Genomic DNA, 17,305 nt, shown 5'->3' on the forward strand with positions numbered 1-17,305 from the left:
TTTATTTCTGATTTATGTTTTTTTAAAAAATATTTTATTTATTTATCTGACAGGGATCACAAGTAGGCAGAGAGGCAGGCAGAGAGTGAGGGGGAAGCAGGCTCCTGGCTGAGCAGAGAGCCCAACGCAGGGCTCGATCCCAGGACCCTGAGATCATGACCTGAGCGGAAGGCACTGAGCCACCCAGGCCCCCCTATGTGTTTGTTTTTATGCCAATACCATATATTTTGAATTCTACAGCTTTGTAGTATAGTTTCAAATCAGGGAGTGTAATGCCTCCAGCTTCGTGCCCCCCCCCCCCCCCCCCCCCCCCCCCCCCCCCCCCGCCGCGCGCCCTGCCAAATTGCTTTGGCTATTTGGGATCTCTTGCGGTTCCACACAGATTTTAAAATTTTTTGTTTTCTTTCTGTGAAAATACCATTGGTGTTTTGATAGAGATTGCATTGAATCTGTGGATTGTTTTGGTTAATATGGGCTTTTTAGTAATATTCAGCACAGAATATCAGCACAGAGTGTCTTTCCACTTATTTGTGTCTTCTGGTGTTTCTTTAATCAGTGTCTTCTAGTTTTCAGTGTACAGGTCTTTCATCTCCTTGGTTAAATAGTCCTAGATACTTTATTCTTTTTGATGCAATTATGAATGGAATTGTTTTCTTCTCTGATTAGTGTATAGAGACACAACTGATTTTTGGAGATGCCTGGGGGGCTCAGTTGGTAAGGGTCTGCCTTCGGCTCGGGTCATGATCCCAGAGTCCTAGGATCAGGCTCCTGCATTCGGCTCCCACATTGGGCTCCCTGCTCAGCTGGAAGCTTGCTTGTCCCCCTCCCACTTCCCTGCTTCTGTTCCCTCTCTCACTGTGCTTTCTCTGTCAAATAAATAAATTAAATCTTAAAAAAAAGAAACAAAACTGATTTTTGTATATTGAATTTTTAAAGAAATATTTTATTTATTTATTTGACACAGAGAGAGAGAGAGAGATCACAAGTAGGCAGAGAGGCAGGGGGAAGCAGGCTCCCTGCTGAGCAGAGAGCCCGGATGTGGGGTTTGATCCCAGGACCCTGAGGCTATGACCTAAGCCGAAGGCAGAGGCTTACCTCACTGAGCGACCCCTGTATATTGATTTTGTATCCCGAAACTCTTCAGAATTTGTTGATTAGCTCTAATGGTTTTTTGGTAGAGTTTTTTTGGATTTCCTATATATAATATCATGTCATCTGCAAATGCTGCAGATGCTCTGGCTGGGTCTTTTAATACTATGTTGAAAATAAAGGCAGCAAGAATGGGCATCTTTATCTTGTTGCTGACCTTGAAGGAAAAGCTTTCTGATTTTTCACCAAGTATGATGTTGGCTGTGGCCTTGTCATATATGGCCATTACTCTGTTGAGGTATGTTGTCTCTGTACCCACTTTGTTGAGAGGTTTTTTTTTTTTTTTTAAATCATAAATGGATGTTGAATTTTGTCAGGTGCCTTTTCTGCCTTTCTTGATATGATCATATGATTTCTAATCCTTCATTTTGTTAAAGTAGTGCATCACCACCACATTAACAGATTTGCAGATATTGTATCATCTATTTGCATCTCTAGAATAAATCCCATTGAATCATGGTATAAGAACCATTTACATGTTGTTGAATTCAATTTGTTAATTTTTTAAAAAGATTTTATTTATTTATTTGACACACAGAGAGAGATCACAAGTAGGCAGAGAAGCAGGCAGAGAGAAGGGGGGAAGTGGGCTCTGCGGGGCTTGATCCCAGGACCCTGAGATCATTACCGGAGCTGAAGGCAGAGGCTTTAACCCACTGAGCACCCAGGTGCCCCTCAATTTGTTAATGTTTTGTTGAGGATTTTTGCATGTATGTTTATCAGGAATATGGCCTACAATTTTTTTTTTATAGTGTCCTTGTCTGGTTTTGGTATCAATATAATGCTGGCCTCATAAAATGAGTTTGGAAGTTCCCTCTTCTTCTATTTTTTTGAGATAGTTTTTTAAAAAATTAAGTATTTTAATTTATTTATTTTAGAGAGAGAGTGCAGAAGCAGGGGGAGGGAAAGAGGGAGGGGCAGAGGGAGGGAAAGAGGAAGAAGGAGACTCTCCACTGAGCAAGGAGCCCAGTGCGGGCGGTACTCCATCCCAGGACTCCAGGATTCTTACCTGAGCCAAAGGCAGATGTGTAACCAACTGAGCCACCTAGACACCCCTGTTTTTTCAAAGACTTTGAAAAGAATTGGTATTAATTCTTCTTTAAATGTTTGGTAGGATTCACTGGTGCAGTCATCTGATTGTTGACTGCTATTTGTTCGGAGGTTTTTGGTTACTGATTCAATTTCCTTACTAGTAATTGATCTATTCAGATTTTCTATTTCTTCATGATTCAGTCTTGGTAGGTTAAATGTTTCTGGGAATTTATTATTTTTTAAATAGGTTGTCCATTTTTTGGGCCTATAATTGTTCATAGTAGTCTTTCATGATTTTTTTTTTTGTATTTCTGTGGTATCAGTTGTAATGTTTCTTTCACTACTGATTTTATTTATTTGAATCCTCTGTCTTTTTTTTCTTGGTGAGTCTAGCTAAAGGTTTGTCTATTTTGTTTATCTGTTCAAAAAACAAGTTCTTAGTTTCACTGATCTTTTCTACTGTCTTTAATTTCTATTTCTTTTATTATTTTTATTTTTATTTTTTATTCCTTTTATTTCTGCTTTAATCCTTGTTATTGTCTATTTGTTATTTCTACTAACTTTGGGCTTAGGTTATTCTTTTTTATAGTTCCTTGAGGTTAAAGTTAAGTTGTTTATTTGAGATATTTTTTGCTTCTTAATGTATGCATTTATTGCTATGAGCTTTCCTCTTTGAACTGATTTGTTTTCTTATTGTTGCGTTTAAGGAGTTCTTTGTGTATTTTGACTAACAGTTTTTTACCAAATATATCTTTTTTTTTTAAAGATTTTATTTATTTATTTGACAGAGAGAAATTACAAGTAGATAGAGAAGCAGGCAGAGAGAGAGAGAGGGAAGCAGGCTCCCTGCTGAGCAGAGAGCCCGATGCGGGACTCGATCCCAGGACCCTGAGATCATGACCTGAGCCGAAGGCAGCGGCTTAACCCACTGAGCCACCCAGGCGCCCCCCAAATATATCTTTTGCAAATATTTTCTCCCAGTCTAGTTTGTCTCCTCATTCACTTGATGGTTAATATAAATATTATTTAAAATATAATATCTAAGACATATTTATTATCTATTAATATTTTTTAAAAAAGATTTTTATTTGTTTATTTAACAGACAGAGATCACAAGTAGGCAGAGAAGCAGGCAGAGAGAGAGGAGGAAGCAGGCTCCCTGCTGAGCAGAGAGCCCGATGCGGGCCTCGATCCCAGGACCCTGGGATCATGACCTGAGCCGAAGGCAGAGGCTTTGACCCACTGAGCCACCCAGGCGCCCTATTATCTATTAATATTATTAATACTATCAATGTCATTAATATCAATTATAACATTAATATTATATAATATAAATATAAGACATATTTATATTTTAATTAAGATTTATATTATATATAAATTATAAATTTATATATCTATACATACACATACTATATATATATATGTATGCACCACTCTCTTTGTCCTTTGTTCTTCTTTTTCCCCTTGCTTTTCAGAACTTCCACCTTGGAATCACTATCCTTCTGTTTGAAGTACATCATTTAGGATTTCCTTTAGGGAGGGTCTACCGGTGACCCTCTCATTTAGGGTTTTTTTTTTTGATTGTTTGTTAAGTCAAGTTGTCTTTAATTTGCCATCATATATGGAATTCATATAGATCAGAATTGTCATAATGAACTGGAAAGGATGAGCTATTCAATAACTGATTTGGGGGTAATGACTTTTTTTTTTTAATTTAATTATTTGACAGAGAGATCACAAGTAGGCAAGGAGGCAGGCAGAGAGAGGAGGAAACAGGCTCCCTGCTGAGAAGAGAGCCCCATGCGGGGCTCGATCCCAGGACCCTGAGATCATGACCTGAGCGGAAGGCAGAGACTTAACCCACTGAGCCACCCAGGCGCCCCTGGGGTAATGACTTCTTATCTGAAAAAATTTAATCCCTATTTCAAACTATACACAAAAATAAAATCCTAAGAGACTAAATATCTAAGTTGGTAAACATAATTCTTTAAAATTATCAAAAGACTGTAGGAAACTTTTATGATCTTTCCTGGCAAATACTTCTTAAACTGACACAAAAAGTAAAAACTAGAAAAGATTGTGAAATTTCAGCATATGAGAATTGCAAATGTCTGCACAATTAAAAAAACAAGTTAAAAAACAAATGATACACTGGAAGAAAATATTTATAGATATAAAACAAATAAAGGATTAGTATCTTGAATATATAAAAAATCCCATATGAATAAGGAAAATTCTAATAGGTGATGGGCATTAAGGAGGGTACTTGATGCAATGATCACTGGATGTTACATGCAACCAATGAATCACTAAATTTTACCTCTGAAACTAATAATAAAAATAAACAAAAAACCACCAAACCAAAACCAAACCAAACCAAAACAAAAAAGAGCTCCTCCATCCTCTCTGCATAATGATTTCTATTAAAACTCTATGTTCAAACTTCCCAAATTGGCTGTTGGTATTTTGCTTAGGAAATTAAGATGCAATTTTTCTACCTGGAGAAAATGTGATTCTCAGATTTGTTTAGTAATGGACTAAAAAGAGTCAACTTTGAAACTCTATATTGAAAGCTAAGTGCTTTAATCTAAGTTGTACTTGTGTTTCCCACTGAGAAGGTTAAAGAGATTACATTTGATGAGTGACAAGATGAGAGGCAATAAGATTTGCAGTGTATGAAAGTACATCTGAAATTATTTTATTTCTTTTAAACTTCTTTTTTAACTTATTCAAGAGAGTAAGGGTGAGAGATCATGAGCAGTGGGGAGTGGGAGAGAGAGAAGCAGACTCCCTCCCATTGAGCAAGGAGCCCCATATGTTGAATCAGGGATCCTGGGATCATGACCTGAGCCAAAGGCAGGCACTTAACCAACTGAGCCAACCAGTCACCGTATCTGAAATTATTATTATTTTTAAAATTATTTTTTATTTTTAAAATTTTTTTATTTTTTATTTTTTCAACGCAACAGTATTAATTACTTTTGCACCACACCCAGTGCTCCATGCAATCCGTGCCCTCTCCAATACCCACCATCCGGTTCCTCTAACCTCCCACCCCTCGCCCCTTCAAAACCCTCAGGTTGTTTTTCAGAGTCCATAGTCTCTCATGGTTTACCTCCCCTTCCACTGAATTTATTTTTTATCTTTTTTTTTAAAAAAGATTTTATTTACTCATTTTAGAGAAAGAAAGAGCGAAAGCATGAGGGGGCCAGAGGGAGAAGGAAAAGCAGGCTCCTTGCTAAGCAGGGAGCCCAATGCGGGACTTGATCTCAGGACCCTGAGGTCATGACCCCGAGCTGAAGGCAGATGCTCAACGGACTGAGCCACCCAGGTGCCCCTGAAATTATTTTTTAAGTATTATTCCCATTCACATGAAAAGTTGCATTCATTATTTTACCAGTAACTGGGAAATTGCTTTTTTAAAAAATGAGATACCATTTGCAAACAGTTTAAAATTTGGTGATCCAGTATGGTGAAAGACTGCTAGAGGCTGTTTAAATTGTTACAACCACTCTAGAGAACAATTTGTATATATCATATAAAACTGTAAATGTACATCTCATACCACCCATAAATACAATCTCTAGGGATATTTCCTATAGGAACTCTTCCTCAGGTGCATAAGATAACAAGTGTAAGAATATTTACTACGGTATGTAACATTAAAAACTGTGACCACAAATATCCATTAATATATTAATGAATAAAATATCATATATTCATATGATGGAAACTGAAACCTTTAGGAGAAATGAACCATATATATATACAGTTGACCCTTAAACAGTGAGATTAGGGTTGCCAACCCCCACGCAGTCAGAAATCTGTGTATAACTTTGATTCCCCCCAAACTTAACTAATAGCCTCCGTTTGACTGGAAGCCTTGCTGATGACATAAACAGTCAATTTAATACATATTGTGTACATTATATGTATTATATACTGTATTGGTATAATAAAGTGAGCTAGAGAAAAGGAAATGCAATTGTGAAAATCATAAGGAGAAAAAATACATTTATAGTACTCTATTCTATTTATTGGGAAAAAAACTCACATGTAAGTGGACTTGTGCTGTTCAAACCATGTTATTCAAGGGTCAATTCTATTTATGAAGGATGATTTCTAAGCTAAGTGGAGGGAAAAAATAAACTGAAGAATGTGATGGTAGTTATGTAAATTTAATTATTCTTAAACATAAATGTTGATTATTTATATCTATACCTGTGTACATGTAACATTCATATATTGACTAGAATGATACCCTTGACTAGAAAGATACCCAGAATCCTCTGGGAATGGGGGGAGGGAACAGGAAATGGAGATCAAAGGATATGATTTCATTATCTGCAATAATTTATTTTCTTTGTAGGAAAAAAGACATTAAGGAAATAAGAGCTGCCAAATTTGGGTGGTGGGCCCATAAGCATGAAAAAAATGCATAATAATATATTAGACCAAATGTCTATGCTGTGAAGCTTAGTGCTTTTTACTGAGTAGCTGTTCTTCTCACCCTGAGGAGAAATCAAGGCAAAGCCCAGGCTGCCATGAAATTCAGAAATGCATATTTGAGGAGAAGATATTTGCAAATGACATATCTGATAAAAGGTTAGTATCCAAAATATATCAAGATCTTATAAAACTCAATACCCAAAAAACAAATAATCTGATTTTAAAAGGGCAGAAGACATGAATACACATTTTCAAAGAAAACATCCAGATGCCTAACAGACACATGAAAAGATGATCACATCACTTATCAGGGAAATGCAAGTCAAAACCACTAGGAAATATCACCTCACATCTGTTACAATGGCTACAATTAGCAACATAAGAAACAACAAGTGTTGGTGAGGATGTGGAGGAAAAAAACCCCTTTTAGACTGTTGATGGGAATGCAAACTGGTGTCGTGTAGCCACTGTGGAAAAGAGCATGGAGTGTCCTCAAAAGTTTAAAAAAAAGAATGACCCTGTGATCCAGCAGTCGCACTGCTAGGTATTTACCCAAAGAATACAAAAATACTAATTGAAAGGGGCACACACACCTTGACGTTTATAGCAGCATTACCTACAATAGCCAAATTATGGAAACAGCCCATCTGTCCATCAACTGATGAATGGATAAAGGAGATGTGGTGTATATATACAATGAAATATTATTCAGCCATAAAAAGACTGAAGTCTTGCCATTTGCAATGACATGGAAGGAGCTGGAGAGTATTATGATAAATGAAAAAAGTCAGAGAAAGACAAATACCATACAATTTCAATCATATGTGGAATTTAAGAAACGAAACATACGAACAAAGGGAAAAAAAAGAATCAAACCAAAAAACAGACTCTTTATAGACAACAGGCTGATGGTTATCAGAAGAGGGATGGGTGGGGAATGGGGTAATTGGTAATGGGGAGTGTACTTGTGATGAGCACAATGTGATGTATGAAGTTCTGAATCACTATGTTGTACACCTGAAACTAATACTATGCTGTATGTTAACTGGAATTTAAATAAAAACTTGAAAAAAAATACCCATTTGATTGTTAAACTACAGGGGAATATGACATTGTACAGTTGGCTTCTGGGGTGAAACAATGTCCTAGCTTCTCCTTTCCTCCTTCCATTAAATATAATTCCCACTGTTTTTTTCCAATTCCAATTTTAGAAATATTTTCCAAAGCCCAATGTATTACATTTGTGTGCCATTTATTCATTTATTTATTTAGTAGGCATTTATCTTGATTGACTAGGTCCAGGGAAAGGAGTTTGGAAAGCAAGAAGAAAGAGAAAGATAAAATTGGTGATCATACTTTACCCAAATACCTAAGACCCATATGAAGACGATTACAATTTTTTTATTGCTAGTCATAACTAAAGATCAGAATAAATTGAGATGAATGTTATGCTAAATAGAATCAAAATTATGATGTTGTGGTTGGTGGTCTGATGCACCACCCAGATTCCTCTTCAATGAGAATTGTTCCATAAGTGCTAGGAGGGTTATGGACAGACAGCCTTCAGCTATGATCCCCTTTAGAGACTGTCTTAGCTGAAGAAAGTGGTCTTGCCTTGGGCTATGATTCTTCCCTGGTACCTCACACCCAATGGTGTGATGGTGATGAGGGAGTTGGGCTATTTTAGCCTTACCTGGGACAACTCTGACCAGTCATTTTAACTCCAGAGCTCCCAAAGAAGTTGCTGAGGCTGTCACTGGATCTGCAGCACTTCAACTTATCCCTCTCTCCCTGCTGTTTACTTGTCATCTTCTTCACAAAGCTCTTCTTAATAAGTATTGTGCATACTAAAAATAAAAAAAAAATTGGTGATCAGAAGCACCTCCAAGGACACTGGGGAATTCATACAGGCAAATTCACAATTATAAAGGGAAGGAAAAACAATGTGAAATGGTGAGAAAGGAGAGATGCATTGGGAAGTGATGGGAAAAGGGGATACACTGGGGGGGGGGGAATGACATGAATTTGAAGCAAGAGTAGGGGTAAAATAAATACAGGATTGGCTGAAGACAACAGAGGTGGAAGAAACAGTCCACACAGCAAGCACAGGCAAAGGATCTAAAAATCCATCTTTGGCTATATGTGGTCTATCCTCTGTGCTAAAGGTCCTTACCAGAAGTAATCTATCTATCATCTATCTGTCGATCTATCTATCCATCCTTGTCTGCTACTGATCAAGGCATTTTATTTTATTTTTTAAAAAAATATTTTATTTATTTATTTGACACACACAGAAAGATCACAAGTGGGCAGAGAGGTGGGCAGAGAGAGAGAGGAGGAAGCAGGCTCCCTGCTGAACAGACAGCCCAATGCTGGGCTCAGCCCCAGGACCCTGAGACCATACTTGAGCTGAAGGAAGAGGCTTAACCCACTGAGCCACCCAAGCGCCCTGATCAAGGCATTTTAGCTAAAAACCAAACCCGCAGCTGCCGGGTCCCTACGATGAAGATGTTCCATCTTTGATCGGTGGCATGTGCTCAGAGTGTGTCATGGAGGATCACTAGTGCCTGAAGCCAGCTGGCGATAGGTTGTGGGAGCAGTTCATTCCTGGAATAGGCGCCTCCGGGCCTTGGGAGAGGGACCCGGAAGGCGCTGAGGGCGCGCGTGGGGGCCTGGGCTCGGAGAGGGAGGTAGAGGTTGGAGTGGCGAGTTGGGGAAGGGCTCCAGAAGGTGGGCGTCCAGGTTGAAGTAGAGGAAAGGAGAGCGTCTCCTTGGGCTAGGGGTGGGGGCCCAAGGCCAGGCACCCGGTGTGGGGCCCTGCGGGTGGGGGCTGGCCACCCTTGCAGCGCAGGGGCGGAGCCCAGGGACGGAGCCCACTGCAAGGTCCATCCGAGGCTGCAGGAACTCGCGGTCGGCGTCTTCCTCGTAGGCCTCTGTTTGGGCGGCCATCTCTGGGGCAGAAACGCAGAAGAGGCCCCGCTCGACGGCGACGTCGTGCTCGGGCGCGCTCGGGAACGCGCCCCGTTCCAGGCTGGCAGGCGAGTGGCCCTGCCCTCCGGAGCGCAGGAGAGCCTCGGGGACCAGCACTAGGGTGAGCTCTCCGACGGTCACTTGCAGGGCCGACGTCGGCTCGGGCTCCAGCACCAGGTCTACATCGTCCAGGAGCAGCTGCAGGGCACAGCCGGTGGCCAGGACCACCACGGAGGTGGGTGTGTCAGCGGCCAGGGACCCCTCCAGGCCCGCGGGCTCCTGGGTTCGGCGGCGCTTGGCAGGGCGGGGTCCTCCTGGCGGCGGTCCCCAGCAGGGCTCGGGGTAGGCGCTGTGGCTGCGAAGCCAGCTGCCCATCACCCGGACAGCGCTGCGGGCGGCGCTCTCGGGGCCTGGCGGCGGGTGTGAGGGACCGGGTCCTGCACGCTGTGACAGGTCTCGACGACGACAGGTGAGGCGGCGGGAGCGGCGGAGCGCGGTACCGGGCGACGCAGAGAGAGAGTGCCTGGAGTTCTGGGGGCGCCTCCTGGGGCCAGAGTCCTGGGGTTCTGGAGCGCAGCGCCGGACTTCTGGCTTCAGAATCTGAAAGTCCTCCCGCGGACTGGTCAGCACTGCATTATTGGTAGGAGAAGTCAGGTGACTCCAGGGACCCTCTCAATATAAACCCCTCCTTCTGCCAAAGGGGATTAGGTTTAGTACAGCGCAACAGTAGAGTTTTGTTTTGTTGCTTTTAGATTTTTTTAAAAAAGTTTTATTTAAAAAAAAGATTTTATGTATTTATTTGACAGAGAGCACAAAGTGCGCAGAAGGAGAGGGAGAAGCAGGCTCTTCTCTGAGCAGGGAACCCAATGCGGGGCTGGATCTCAGGACGCTGGCTTCATGATGGAGCCACCCAGGCGCCCCATAGCAGGGTTTTTTTTAAGACAATGTAGATACTTCTAGGATATCCTTATGGGGGTTATTGCTTTTATTCTTGGCCAGAGCGGGGGTGTGGGGAGGTGGGTAGCCAAAATACAGAATCAAAAAGTACTTGCTTACTCTAAGAAGTAATCTATGTCTAATGTCCTCTAAGGTTTTTTTTTTTTTTTTTTTTAATACAGATTTTATTTATTTATTTGACAGCAATTACAAGTAAGCAGAGAGGCAGGCAGAGAGAGGGTGGAGGCAGACTCCCTGCCGAGCAGGGAGCCCAATGTGGGGTTCCCAGTACCCTAAATCATGACCTGAGCTGAAGGCAGAGGCTTTAACCCACTGAGCCACCCAGGGGCCCCTCCTCTAAAGACTTTGAAAAGCCTTTACTTCATCATAGATCACTGTTTCCCTGCGTCCCTTACATGGTTTTTGGAATTCATCAGGAGAGAAGTTAGAAATCCTAATTTTCTGTGATAAAAAAGCTTAAAAAAAATCAAGTGAAACTTTAAAAAAATTTTTTTTAACTGCAGTCTTTTGCTTGGAGGTCAGACTGTGGTAATGATTAATAACAGTAGCAAAAATATATCAAAAGGTTAACTTTTTATTTTCAGACTTGCTGCCTGACTTCTATTATACTGTTTAAAAAATTAGATTATCCAGTCCTCATTAGTGGAACTCATAGGAACGAAAGGAAAGTTGAGAAAATGAAATTCTTGGTTTGTGTTGGATTTGGGATTTAAAAACCAACACATTTAATTTTAAAACAGAGGTCTTTGACTTTTACCTATGTATTTATGGCAAAAACCCTCAATGGGTAATTGCTAGGTAGTAGTGTGTGGCACCCTAACAATAATAGTTCATGCCAAACTGCTTTCTTAAGTAGTTGTCCTATTTTGTATTTCTATGAACAGTGGGTAAGAATTTCCTCTGCACCACATCGTTGCTAACACTTACCATAGTCAGATTTCTGAACATTTTCCAATCTGATGATGTGAAATTATATCATGTATTTATATTGTATTTCTTTGATTACTCAGTTGGTCATGTTTTTATATACATATATGGGCCATTCATGTCACATCTTCTGTGTGATGAGTGTTTATGTTTTTGCCTTTTTTGATGTTATTGAGTTTTGGAACTTCTTTTTTATTGATATGTGTTGAAATGATCTTTTCCTATTTGTTTCCCTTGCCTGAGGGGACAGATCAAGAAAAAGTACTGCTAAGGCCAATGTTCAGGAGTTTACCACCTATGTTGGTTTGTTTGTTTTAGGAGTTTTATGGTTTCAGTTCTTACATTTAGGTATTTAATCCATTTTGAGTTTATTTTTGTTTGTGGCCTAAGAAAGTTTCATTTTTCTTCATATAGTTGTCCAGTTTCTCCAGAAGTATTTATTGAAGAGGCTGTCTTTTCCCCCATTGTATATTCTTTCCTCCTTTGTCATAGATTAATTGATTATATAAGTGTGGATTTATTTCTGGGCTCTTAATTCTGTTCTATTGATATATGTGTCCTTTTTTGTGCCAGTACCGTATTATTTTGATTATCATGTCTTTGTAATATAGTTTGAAACCTGGGATTGTGATTCCTCGAGCTTTGTCTTTTTCTTCCTCAAGTTTGCTTTGGCTATTCAGGGCCTTTTGTGCTTCCATACAAATTTTATGATTATTTGTTCTAGTTCTGTAAAAAGTACTACTGGTATTTTGATAAGCATTGTATGAAATCTGTAGATTGTTTTGAGTAGTATGGATATTTTAACAATATTAATTTGTCCAATTGATGAGCTTGGTTTATCTTTTCATTTATTTGTGTCATCTTCAAGTTCTTTTGTCAGGTCTCCGATGGACATCACAGATATATTCAGAACATTCCATCCCAAAGCAACAGAATACACATTCTTCTCTTCTGGACTTGGAACAGTCTCCAGAATAAATCACATCCTGGGTCACAAATCAGGTCTCAACTGGTACCAAAAGATTAGGATCATTCCCTGCATATTTCCAGACCACAATGCTCTGAAGCTAGAACTCAATCACAAGAGGAAATTTGGAAAGAACTCAAATACATGGAGGCTAAAGAGCATCCTACTAAAGAATGAATGGGTCAGGAAATTAAAGAAGAATTAAAAAAAATCATGGAAACAAATGATAATGAAAACACAATGGGGGACACAGCAAAGGCGGTCCTGAGAGGAAAATATATAGCAATACAAGCCTTTTTCAAGAAACAAGAAAGGTTTCAAGTACACAACCTAACCCTACACCTAAAGGAGCTGGAGAAAAAACAACAACGAAAGGCTAAAACCAGCAGGAGAAGAGAAATCATAAAGATCAGAGCAGACATCAATGAAATAGAAACAACAACAACAAAAAAAACCCACAATAGAACAGATCTACAAAACTAGGAGCTGGTTTTTTGAAAGAGTTAATAAGATTGATAAACTCCTGGCCAGACTTATCAAAAAGAAAAGAGAAAGGACCCACATTAATAAAATCATGCATGAAAGAGGAGAGATCACAACCAACACCAAAGAAATACAAACAATTATAAGAACATATTATGAGCAACTATACGCCAGCAAATTTGGCAATCTGGAAGAAACGGATGCATTCCTAGAGACATATAAATTACCAACACTGAACCAGGAAGAAATAGAAAACCTGAACAGACCCATAACCAGTAAGAAGATTGAAGCAGTCATCCAAAATCTCCAAACAAACAAGAGCCCAGGGCCAGATGGCTTCCCAGGGGAATTCTACCAAGTATTTAAAGAAGAATTAATTCCTATTCTCCTGAAGCTGTTCCAAAAAATAGAAATGGAAGGAAAACTTCCAAACTCATTTGATTAGCCAGCATTATCTTGATCCCAAAACCAGACAAACACCCCAACCTAAAGGAGAATTACAGACCAATATCCTTGATGAACACAGATGCGAAAATTCTCACCAAAATACTAGCCAATAGGATCCAACAGCACTTTAAAATGATTATTCACTGTGACCAAGTGGGATTTATTCCAGGGCTGCAAGGTTGGTTCAACATCTGCAAATCAATCAATGTGGATACAATACATTAATAAAAGAAAGAACAAGAACTACATGATACTCTCAATAGATGCTGAAAAAGCATTTGACAAAGTACAGCATCCTTTCTTGATCAAAACTATTCACAGTGTAGGGATAGAGGGTACATACCTCAATATCATCAAAGCCATCTATGAAAAACCCACATGAAAATCATTCTCAATGGAGAAAAACTGAGAGATTTTCTGCTAAGGTCAGGAACATGGCAGGGATGTCCATTATCACCACTGCTATTCAACATAGTGCTAAAAGTCCTAGCCTCAGCAATCAGACAACAAAAAGAAATTAAAGGCATCCAAATTGGCAAAGAAGAAGTCAAACTCTCACTCTTTGCAGATGGTATGATACTTTATGTGAAAAACTCAAGTTCTTTCGTCAGGTCTGTCACCTGCTTGATTAAGTTTATCCCTAGGTATTTTACTCTTTTTGGTGCAATTGTAAACAAGATCATTTTCTCAATTTCTCTTTCTGCTACTTTGTTATTAGTGTATAGAAACACAGCTAATATACAGACTTCTGTATATTAGTTTGTACCCTGCAACTTAATGGAACTCATTTATTAATTCTAATAGTTTATTTTGGTCAAGTCTTTAGGGTTTTTTTAAACATATGGTATCATGTAATTTGCAAATAGTAACAATTTTACTTCTACACCATTTAAAAATATATTTTTATTTTACTTATTTTTAAAAGGATTTTATTTATTTATTTGACAGGGAGAGAGAGAGAGAATACACACAAGCAGGCAGAGCTGCAGGTTGAGGGAAAGGGAGAAGCAGGCTCCAGGTGAGCACAGAGCCCCATGTGGGGCTTTATCCCAGGACCCTGGTATCATGATGACCTGAACAGAGGCAGCCGCTTAAGGAGTGGAGCCATCCAGGCACCCTCTTCCACACCCTTTTGAATAACATTTATTTCTCTTGTCTGATTGCTGTGGCTAGGACTGCTAGTACTATGCTGAATAAAAGTGGTGAGAGTGGTCATCTTTGCTTTGTGTGTGATCTTAGAGGAAAAGCTTTTAGCTTTTCACTATTGAGTATGATGTTAACTGTGGGTTTGTCATATATGGCTTTTATTATGTCGAGGTGTTTTAAAAGAAATGTCAAATGTTTTTTCTGTCTCTATTGAGAAGATCATATGATTTTTATCCTTCATTTTATGAATGTGTAGTATCATGTATATCATGTTTTTTGGTAAAATTTAGAAGCACTTATATTAATACAAGGGATAAGATAGGGATGCCCCCAACAGCCATACGGTTCCACCTGGAACTGGAGTAGTATCCAGCAAAAATATCAAGGAAAAATAAAATGTTAAGAGTCTTGTCGAAAAAAGAGATAATATTCTCATTATTTTCGACATATTATTCTCTTTATTAGTTAAGCAAGATAATCTACAGATAAGGCATTAAATAAATTAAATCATTTTTCTGGATACCAGAACAACATAATGAATCATTTCCATATACCAGAAACAATGTACAAAATATATTCAGGATCTTAGAACTATCAAAACACAGAGTCTTTAGAATTAGAAACTTTTCCAGCACTGGAGAATTTTATTAAAAATCTGGAAGAAAATCATGCAAAAGAGTTGGTTCTTTTGGAAAAAAGCCCCCCAACCCAGCAATATTAAACCATTTGGTAACATTTTCATTAAGAAAAGGAGGGCACACGATCATTGCTCCTCATTCTGTGTTTGTTTTGTATCCAACAAACATTTGTCCAGTATACCTATTTGTTAGATTCGCCAAAAACATCTACAGCTATCAAAAAGTCAAAATGACAAGGTTGTCATAAACTAGCAGGGACATTAGGGGCAAAACCCATTAAGAAAAATATTTTTTAAAAAAGATTTTATTTATTTACTCGACAGAATGAGAGCGATCACAAGTAGGCTGAGAGACAGGCAGAGGGCAAGAGGGGAAGCAGGGTCCGCGCTGAGCAGAGAGTCGGATGCGGGACTAGATCCCAAGACCCTGACCTGAGCGGAAGGCAGAGCCTTAACCCACTGAGCCATCCAGGCGCAACCCCCACCCCCCCCAATTTTTTTTTTTAGGAATGTCTAATTTTGGAGGAAGAGGTGCAATGGTAGGGTGCTGGGGAGAGGATGGGTTTTAGAAAGAAGTGCGAAACTAAGGAGAATGGAGCTACTTAAGCGTAACCTTAAGAGAAAACAACCTAAGCAGCGTTTCGCATTTCTGGAAGCACACTGTATTTCCAGTACCATTTCGTCCCTTCAGATGTTTCGGTTCGCCATTGATCCAAAATTTTGCAATGCAGCTTGCATCAAAAGAGCATCTGTCCGTTATTCATGCTTGGTGATTCTTGCCGGTTGTGCAGTGTACACACGGCGGCTCCTGGAAGCCTCTCCCAAGGGGCCCGCTGGGTGGCAAGGGATTGTGGGAGCAGTTCATTCCTGGAATAGGCGCCTCCGGGCCTTGGGAGAGGGACCCGGAAGGCGCTGGGGGCGCGCGTGGGGGCCTGGGCTCGGAGAGGGAGGTAGAGGTTGGAGTGGCGAGTTGGGGAAGGGCTCCAGAAGGTGGGCGTCCAGGTTGAAGTAGCGGAGAGGAGAGCTTCTCCTTGGGCTAGGGGTGGGGGCCCAAGGCCAGGCACCCGGTGTGGGGCCCTGCGGGTGGGGGCTGGCCACCCTTGCAGCGCAGGGGCGGAGCCCAGGGACGGAGCCCGCTGCAGGGTCCATCCGAGGCTGCAGGAACTCGCGGTCGGCGTCTTCCTCGTAGGCCTCTGCTTGGGCGGCCATCTCTGGGGCAGAAACGCAGAAGAGGCCCCGCTCGACGGCGACGTCGTGCTCGGGCGCGCTCGGGAACGCGCCCCGTTCCAGGCTGGCAGGCGAGTGGCCCTGCCCTCCGGAGCGCAGGAGAGCCTCGGGGACCAGCACTAGGGTGAGCTCTCCGACGGTCACTTGCAGGGCCGACGTCGGCTCGGGCTCCAGCACCAGGTCTACGTCGTCCAGGAGAAGCTGCAGGGCACAGCCGGTGGCCAGGACCACCACGGAGGTGAGTGTGTCCGCGGCCTGGGGCCCCTCCAGGCCCGCGGGCTCCTGGGTTCGGCGGCGCTTGGCAGGGCGGGGTCCTCCTGGCGGCGGTCCCCAGCAGGGCTCGGGGTAGGCGCTGTGGCTGCGAGGCCAGCTGCCCATCACCCGGACAGCGCTGCGGGCGGCGCTCTCGGGGCCTGGCGGCGGGTGTGAGGGACCGGGTCCTGCACGCCGTGACAGGTCTCGACGACGACAGGTGAGGCGGCGGGAGCGGCGGAGCGCGGTACCGGGCGACGCAGAGAGAGAGTGCCTGGAGTTCTGGGGGCGCCTCCTGGGGCCGGAGTCCTGGGGTTCTGGTGGCGCAGCACGGGCACAGGGCTCAGCCTGGGGCCTTCGAATCCCAGGTTCCTCACACGGACGGATCTGCGCGGGTATTTCAAGGGACGCCGGCGGAACCGAAGTCGCAAAATGTCACGCTAGGCTCCGCCCCTTCCGAGGCTCCGCCCCGTAGAGAGCGCGGTATCCGTGCGGCTCTAGAGCTGAGCCTGTGGTTAAGGAAATACTTCTGTGGGGCTTCTAGGAGGCAGAACACGTGTCTAACTCATTCTTAGAAAAAAAAGGAAAAGATATAACAGCAATAGAACTTAAAACCTTGTTCACCTTTAGGACTAATGTTTTCTTGAGATTTCATCCAT

At 41.6% G+C, this 17,305-nt stretch overlaps 2 protein-coding genes across 2 annotated transcripts; both read right to left on the bottom strand.

Annotated features, from left to right (window-relative positions):
• Positions 1–9,234: 9,234 nt before the first annotated feature.
• On the bottom strand, positions 9,235–9,978 carry LOC116590400 (proline-rich protein 23B-like). The gene has a single exon (XM_032342132.1). The coding sequence runs from the start codon at positions 9,976–9,978 to the stop codon at positions 9,235–9,237; it is 744 nt and encodes a 247-aa protein (XP_032198023.1).
• Positions 9,979–16,028: 6,050 nt separating this feature from the next.
• On the bottom strand, positions 16,029–16,809 carry LOC116600874 (proline-rich protein 23A-like). Its single transcript, XM_032361284.1, has one exon. It carries the CDS (start codon positions 16,770–16,772, stop codon positions 16,029–16,031), a length of 744 nt encoding a protein of 247 aa, XP_032217175.1. The 5' UTR covers positions 16,773–16,809.
• Between the last annotated feature and the right edge of the window lie 496 nt (positions 16,810–17,305).

This window comes from Mustela erminea, chromosome 1, assembly GCF_009829155.1.
Source record: "Mustela erminea isolate mMusErm1 chromosome 1, mMusErm1.Pri, whole genome shotgun sequence".
NCBI classification, from domain to species: domain Eukaryota; kingdom Metazoa; phylum Chordata; class Mammalia; order Carnivora; family Mustelidae; genus Mustela; species Mustela erminea.

Excerpts from the sequence above, each read along its gene's own strand:
- LOC116590400 (XM_032342132.1), bottom strand. The coding sequence starts at position 9,978 with ATGGGCAGCTGGCTTCGCAGCCACAGCGCCTACCCCGAGCCCTGCTGG.
- LOC116600874 (XM_032361284.1), bottom strand. The coding sequence starts at position 16,772 with ATGGGCAGCTGGCCTCGCAGCCACAGCGCCTACCCCGAGCCCTGCTGG.